The 8,338-nt window shown below is 39.9% G+C and overlaps 1 protein-coding gene across 1 annotated transcript in view; it reads left to right on the top strand.

Moving 5' to 3' along the window:
- Positions 1-931: 931 nt before the first annotated feature.
- LOC116705323 (uncharacterized) overlaps positions 932-8,338 on the top strand; it is a gene marked incomplete at its 5' end in the record, with an annotated part of 11,002 nt that continues 3,595 nt past the window's right edge. The window contains 3 exon segments of the mRNA XM_032541412.1: positions 932-2,039; positions 4,866-5,026; positions 6,558-6,738. Of these exon segments, the coding sequence (XP_032397303.1) occupies positions 1,292-2,039; positions 4,866-5,026; positions 6,558-6,738 (1,090 nt within the window).

Here is an 8,338-nt window from a genome sequence, read left to right as displayed (position 1 = left end):
ATTATTATTTGGTACTTCCCATACTTTTGTTTTGTTTGGACTTATCTCTGTTGTTTCGGTTGTACTGCTGCTACAATTAAATTTTCCCGCTGGGGGTCAATAAAGAAAGCTTGTTATGTTTATTCATTGAGTGCAACATTGGAGTGCTGCTGAGTCTGTGTTACTCTGACTCTTACTCTGGTTTGCTTTATGTTGCACTCTATGCTTCAAAGTCAATTGCCCTTTGAGGAAAAATAAAGTTGAAAGTTAAAGTTAAAAATACATATTCTGTAAAAACTCCATGTCTGAGTGTGAAACAAAATAGTTTTTACTCCGTAATGTTTGATCTCTGATCTAATTGGGTGATGTCTTCAGATTTCCTTTACTCTAGTTTACAATAGTGCTCAAGCAAATTACTCATTAAGCCAAATTATATTTGTGTAAAGCTCTCCTGATATTTGAGTCTTGGGAATGTGAGCCAACACAAGAGCTGTTTCAGAAAGATGTGTAATTGTTTGCCCCTCAAATAGAGAGAAAAGAAAAATGTTAATCCGCAATGTAACCTGGGTACAAAAGCAGCTATAACTCAAGTATCTACTGGGTATTTGATTTTCAACTGGAATAGAAGTACAAGACTACTACTGTAATGTTTTTTTCAGGAGACAAATCGGGATTATTGCTTTAAAATGTTATGGATAATGGATTTGTCCCCAAGTGCTGCCCATCAAGTTACACATTGTCATGGCAACAGCAACAGATCAAGAAACAAGTGGAGCAGGGGAGCAGATAATAAGTCCCTCTAACCACTTCACAGGAGCTAATATCTTTGTATTTGCAGTATTTCTTGGTTTCATTTCAGTTACAGAATCTTTTAGTTTGCAGAGAAGTCGACTGCACACTTTGAGCACTTTCTGATATGAAGCTTTTTTATCTTTTCTATGTTTTTTCACAGGTCTCAAGTAAGGGTATCACTGCTTCACTGCACAGGAATGTCCTGTCATGGGGTGTGTGGCGGGGGCAAGAGGAGAAGGAGAGTGTGCCTCTTCAAGCAGTAACACACTCACACTGCAGATAAGTGGATCTTACAGTGGAGTTTCCAACCTGTTCATTCTGCAAGTGTCCCAGATGAGGTGGGAAGAAGTCCAAAGTCAGCATTTTCTCTCATCGCCATGCAGCCCAGAGGATTTTGCCATCACTTTCCACCCCACAGGACCCTGTGTGTCCATTCACTCCAACACAACCTGTGAAGGTAACAATTCCACCAAAACTACCAGAAACTTTTGGTGAAAGCGCTTCATCCATACCGAGCACAATGAGAGTCTCAAACTGCCAACCGGACGTGTGCCGACAAAATCCTGCCATCGTGACGCCAAATGAGTTCAGACAGGCCTACTCAGCAGCCGATGGATTGGCAATGAAGGATCAAGGAAAGAGGAAAGTACAACTTGTACAATGCAGACTGAGCTACACAGAGAGCGGCAGGAAGCAGGAAGAGTTAGGTGGCACATTAACAAACCTATCCTCACAGCCCTTCTTTCGGTCTTGTATCCATCTTGAGGTGCCACTAAGGTCCACTAGCTCTGTTGTGTTTTTGGACAAGTCATTTTCCATTTCCCTTGTGGACCTAGAGGGAAGAAGAGCAGGTCAACCAATCTTGTACAGGTCCACCGTGTCTGTTCGCCTTGGTGTCTCATACTGCTGCAGATCCTCTACAGATAACAAACCAGCCAAAAGTAATGAGGGCTATGTGAGGCCCAGAGCGTCCATGTTGGGCCAAAACAAACACAATGGCCGTAAGAGTGGTTTGGGTCACTGCAGAAGCCCTCTATCAAAGCCCAGGGACTACAAGGTTGAGCAAATGGCCCGCGTTCATGGTGTTAACAGCAAGGTTGGTGATTCAGACATGCAGCGCCATAGTACTACTTTGGGATTATTATCATTCAGAGGGCCAAGCCCCTCAAACACAAAGGCTGGCAGGCAGAAGGGGAATGCAGATGAGGCAGCCTTCCCTATCACTGGCAATTTCAAGCACAGGCAACACACTTCCAATATTGCCCCAGGTATGAATTTCATCCCCTTGCTTAAGAAGTGAAAGTCTAAAGTACCTATGCAATTGATCTGTATATTGCTTTCAGTGGCTCGCAAAGTCTATTTTAGATTACATCTCATTTCTCAGACGTAACAGTAAGTTGGAAGCGGTGCCAAGGTGGTCTTAGCTCTTTCATTCAGTCTGCCTCTCGTCTTTTGCTTTAGACCTCAATCATTGTTAATAGAACCACACTCACCCACCACACGCACACTCCTACTGTACATCCACATTGTTTAATAGGAATCCCAAATGGTACACACACACACACTCCGTACAGCTTTACATAAAGAACAAACACTTTATCATCCTTTGACTTCCAAACCCTACCACATAAAATCATAAATTATGAACCATGACTGTATAGCGGGTAGAATAGACTGAATTTTCATGATTTCTCCAGGTCTCCTCATACATAAGTTATGAGATCAATGTTATCTGAGAGCTGTAATAAGAAATGTAATTTGGTTTATGCTACTGAGGAGCTCCCGGTTTAATTGTTGATGGAACTCTCTTCAAGGTGAAAGTGTAGAAGTACCACAAAATACTAGTCCCAAAGCAACAGAATTGGATGTTACATTGCACTGCAGGTTTGGTCTTCTAAGAGGTAGCTCATTATGGTAATTCAATTATGGCATTTTAAAGGAATAGTTCAACATTTTGGAAATATGCTTTCTTGCTGAGAGTTAGATGATAAAACTCTCATGTCCGTACGCTAAGTCTATAAAGCTACAGCCTGCAGCTGTTACCTGTAGGCTTACATTAGCATAAAGACTGGAAACAGCTAGTCTGACTGTCCAGCAGCATCAAAATCCGACTACCAGCACCTCTAAATTAACATGTATCGCATTTGTTTAATCTGTACAACAAACTAAATGTAAAAATGACAAATTGTGGTTTTATGGAGGGTTACCTTGTGGGCCAAGAAATAGTCGGGCTAGCTGTTTCCCCCTGTTTATGCTAAGCTAAGCTAAAGACTGCTGACTGTGGCTTCATATTTAACACACAGCAGGGCTGCCAACTCTTACTCATTGACCATGAGATACTTTTATCGCACTACCACACTACATCTCCATTTTCTCACGCAGTGAAAAACAAATTTATAGGCTAACTGATAACATCACGCGAAAAGAGGACACTGACAGCACACGGACAGACAAGACAAAGCAGCACAGTGCAACAGCAGCATAGGAAGACACTGCGGTCAAGTGAGCAGTTGTTTGGATTTTGAGGCTGATACTGTACCAAAACTTGGACAGTCCAAAAAGGACAATAACTTCTCATTTTTCATACAAAATAAAACCATCAGCAAAGAATCCAAGAGTCTTAATTTAATATACACTAATTAATATATTTGAAATCATTTTAAAACTCTCATAAATCCAAGAAATAAATGTATTCCTTTGGAGGTTTGCTGCATAATGGAGACATGATCAGAATGACTCTGATTAGGACCATGTTGAATTTAAAGTTATTTTACTGTACAGTTTTGTTTTTGAAAGTTGAAGGGAAAATCGCCACAAATTACCTTGTAACAGGTAAAAAATGTCCTCATGTTTAGACTCTTCAAAGGTTTGCTGACATTTTTAATGTTATCCTGTTCAGGATGACCCTGACTATGGCTATGTAAAATCTGAAGTCATTTTACTATCCCACTCCAAACTAAATTGAAAAGTTGGCAGCCCTGCAGACTCACATGAGAGTGGTATTGATTTTTGCATCTAACTCCACAAGCTATCAAATAATAGTATTTCCAAGAATGTCAAACTATTTCTTTTCTAAGGTTTAATGTAGCAATAGGGGTAAGCTGTGAATGGATTGATATTGATACTGCAGCAAGCCATATGACTGCATGTCCCAGAAACCCACTGTACCTTACATACAGTGAGTATAGACTTGCATGGCAGTGGATGTCCAAAATGCTAAAAGAAATGCAATGTCACTGCCTCCCCTGTTACCAGGGCTCTCAAGAGGAAGAACTGCAATACGACACTTTTTAATTATTAATGAACTCTCTTACCTCATTACATTTATTTTCTGCATCATCCCACACCTCCATGTGTTTTTTTCTTTAAACTTTTTTTTCCGCATGGGCACTACGTTTGTTATATGCTGTATAAATATCCTGTAGCAACAGCTTGTCCGGAGGCATTACACATTGGCGTGTGCTTCCTGAAGCATGTGATGATGCTCTACCGACATGCCACATGGTAATAGCAGGAAATGCAGTGGAGTTATTTATTCCACAAAAGGTAAAGGAATGGGATTTTGGGTGCAGGATGGATGCACATGTCATTTTTCCATTATTCATAGACCACATTAATGTTTCCATCCGTGTTTTTACTCTATGAGTTGTGGGGGTAGTGTGTGTGTGTGTGTGTGTGTGTGTGTGTGTGTGTGTGTGTGTGTGTGTGTGTGTGTGTGTGTGTGTGTGTGTGTGTGTGTATATGTGTGTGTGTGTGTTTGTGTTTGAGGGTCAGTTTAAGGTCTGTTCATTTTCCTGCTTTCTCCAGATCATAAAAGCTAAGATGGAACTTGAGAACATTGTGAAAATGGTGCTATAACTCAGTTTGGGGGGAAGAAAACAGTCGTCTGGATTACATCTACTGTATGTCTTTTATATAGTACAAAACTGTAGCTAACTACATCAAAAACTGCAAAACACACATCCATTTTAAATTAGTTCTCCCTATAAAAGTTACCCAGTGAAAAACAATCCTCAATCCATTTTTTTTTTTGGCAGGATGTGACTTGGCAAATTATGTTTATAATCATTTCACTTCTCTCTGTGTCTCTCAAGTGGAATCCAGAACTTGGAGCAAGCAAGCAAGGAATGACAAGACAGAGGAACGACAAGAACATGACTGTTCCTCAGAGCCTCAAAACGTCTCTGATAAGAAATGTCATTCCCGACTGAAGGCTGATTCTCTGGAAGGCACACTCAAGACGCTCAGCCTCAAAGTAGGAGCCACATTTCAAATCATGACTTGTCTTTCAGGAAATATACAACACGATAGAAGAAAACAAACATTGAGCCTGAAGGTACATTATTGACCTTGGAAAAAACACTTTAACAAAAACATCCTTACCATTAAGTCCAATTACTAGACATTTTCTGTAGCTTTTAGCTTTTTAACTTTGGTCATGGGATACCAAGTTATCATATATGTGGAGGAGGTCGTTACCTGTCTCTCTTTGGGAATGGTCTCTGTGCCATTGATAACAACTGAACCGTCTTTCATGCCACGCATTCTTCTATGAAAAACCTGCTGCCTACATTGCCCATAATACCACCCGACCGCTGACAGCTTGGTTGGAGATATTTGTGCGTTGTGCTAATTGCAGTTAAATTAGCCTTTGATCTTGAAGTCACAAGCAGAGATGAGAAGCTATGAGGAGAACCCTCCACATTTTTTTTATTTTTAAACTTGCAGTCTTCACCCTCAACTGGCAATTTATCAGATTGTGAGCAGCTCCTCCTGGAGTCATAAAAGGCTTTGTACATTTTTTGTTTTACATATGCAGTACTCACCATGACCTGTAAACAGACTTTGATCTGTACAATGTGTAAAACTGGATCTTGTGCAAATAATTGTGTGTCAAACCTTGACCATTTTTGTAACTTATAATATGCGTATATGTGCATTATGGCGGCTACAAAAGCACAATAAATAAAAGCAATTCATTATTCCTACTGAGAAAATGAGGGAGACTTTCAGGATCAAGCTGAAAGTCCACAATGGTCAATCAAAGTTAAGAACTATCAAAGAATGAGTGGAGCTGCTTAGGATGCAAATACAACAAATAATGGGCCCACAAAGTACAGAACCAAGGCGGACAGTCTAAAGGTCATTTACGTGGAGAAAATACCACAAATAGCTGTTTAGTATTATACACAGTGCAACCGCACATATTTATGATCACATGTGGAAAATTGCAGTGTACCGTATGTGCCATATTGAAGCTTTAAACCTTTAGGAATTATGTATTGGACTATTTCAATTAAGGTTTCCCACACAGAGAATCGCAATGTGTTTACTCTTAAAATAAATAATTAACACGAAAGAAGCATCATCTCTTAGTGATGATTTTTACACTTGGAGGGATTTTTGCTTTAGTTGGTGTTTTACACAGCGTCTGCCAAGTGGAGGAGGAAGGAAAACAAATCTTGCTTTTTTTTCCTTCTTTTTTTTTGGATTATTATAACAAGTTTTGCTCAGCGTTGTGAGGGTAAATATCCAGTGAGGTTTGTGAACGATTCCGCTCTCTTACCTTTATCCCCACTAAAGCTGAGCATAATATTAACATGTTGCCTGTACCTCACGAGGCTGTGAAGAGGATTCTCCAAGGTTTAGGAATAGTATATGTTCTTAATAGATTCTAACCCAATGGAGGTTTCTTTTCTCTCTCCACAGGATCAGTATCTAGGAATTGCACTGTATTCTTCCCACCAACAAGCAGCTTACTGTTTGTATCCCTCTTTCCACCCCAGGAGGCTTTGGAGCTCTTCAGGCCAGACTTCATCAGTCGATCTCAGGGTCGGGTGAGGAAGTTGGAGCAGAGGGCAAGGAGAAGGAGAACGGCACAGGACTCCAATCCAGGCCTGGTGCGGAGCCTCAGGGAGGATCGAGGCAAACAAAAGAAGAACTGCACCACTCCGGATCCACTTAGTGGTAAGTTCAGCTGAATAACTCTGGAACTGGGTAAAATCTGAAGTAGTGTCATATCTCTGCACAACCAATCAGAAAGTTTCCGCTCTTCTGCCATACCAACCATGATGACAGCAGCATATCACCAGCTGTAGATCATATATGATACTAGCATTCAATCTGTAGTGACGACAGCGAGCAATTCACAGTCCAGCACTTGAAATAGACGATAGATGAACACATTCATCAAATGCTTGGACTGTTCGGATAAAGGCTCCTTTAGTGAGTATATAAGTTTCTTGTAAATGTAACCCATAGCCCAACACATACACTGGGAAATGGGTAAACAATGAACTTGTGGTCATGTTGGCATTGAATCATGTTGGTTTTTCAAAGAACTGTGGACTATTTCTCAAATCATCTTTCAACCGCCTCAGCTGATACAAATTGTTCTTCTCAACGTGTAGTGGCAATTATCCAACTTTGCTCTCTGCTGGCCATTATCTAGTATTGCAGATTAGTTCAAGCATGTGTTCTCTAAAATTCTGTATGCAGAAAATACACACAAGCTGGGACCAAAGGTCTAGTCTAGAATATAAATGTGATGTTTTCTTTTCTATTTGTTGCAACTTTTTTGATCCCAAGTGAAACTGTTTTGCAGACAGGAATTAAACAAGGGAAACATACAGCAAAGAAACATTTGTCATAGGAAAAGATATAATGCATATAAATTCACAAATATTGTGAAAAACTACAACAAACGGAGCAAAAAAGAAGCATGCCAAAAAAAAAAAGAATTGGGGCCTAGACATAATCTACAGTAAAGAGCATGAAAAACATATTTCTAAGCAAAATACCTAGTTTAAATAAACATTTGGCAAAAATGTTATCCAGCAAAATATAGGAATTGCCTGTAATTCAATGTCTGTCAGTGAAAAACATATATTTTTTGATGTTCAAAAAGGTGTAGACAATGATTTCTGTGCAGGAAATGTTACATGCAGTGTAAACACTGTCAGTTTTGTTTTATCTTTCTCTCATATTGAAGCTATCAGACTCTGACAAGGCTTTGTTCGTGAGCACACACCACATCAAAGATTTCTCTCAGCAGTTTTAACTCAGCTGTTTGATTCTCTGCCTGCTTTAAGAAAATATTGGATTGTAAAAGTTAGGGAATTGATTTTCCACATAGGTTAAGCAATATCAGAATTTCTAAAATACATTTTGATTAGACCAGCATGGGCACTTTTTTCACACATTCATCACTGCAGACGGTTTACAGCTATTTTTCCTTGCAGCAAATCTAACATTACCGGGCACCTGACCACTCATCACTTTAGTGAAACCTTAATAAAGTAGGGAGGCATGGTACTACAAGGTACTACAGGGCTCCAACTTACTTTTTGTAAATGTCATGGAGAAGTCAAGAATTGCTCACACTGGTCTCTGCCTGAAGTCTGAAGTCTAATTATGAACAAAGAGTCTTGTTGACCTGAGCAGCAGCAGCAACTCTCTGGCAATTCACTTCCGTTTAATCTGTGAGAGACAGAATAGCCAGACTTATTAGGACTGGATATGGATGTGTGTATTTGATTGTGTGTGTGTGTGTGTGTGTGTGTGTGTG

The sequence above is a fragment of the Etheostoma spectabile genome, chromosome 17 (assembly GCF_008692095.1).
Source record: "Etheostoma spectabile isolate EspeVRDwgs_2016 chromosome 17, UIUC_Espe_1.0, whole genome shotgun sequence".
NCBI lineage: Eukaryota > Metazoa > Chordata > Actinopteri > Perciformes > Percidae > Etheostoma > Etheostoma spectabile.
This window is presented reverse-complemented; position numbering and strand designations above follow the sequence as displayed.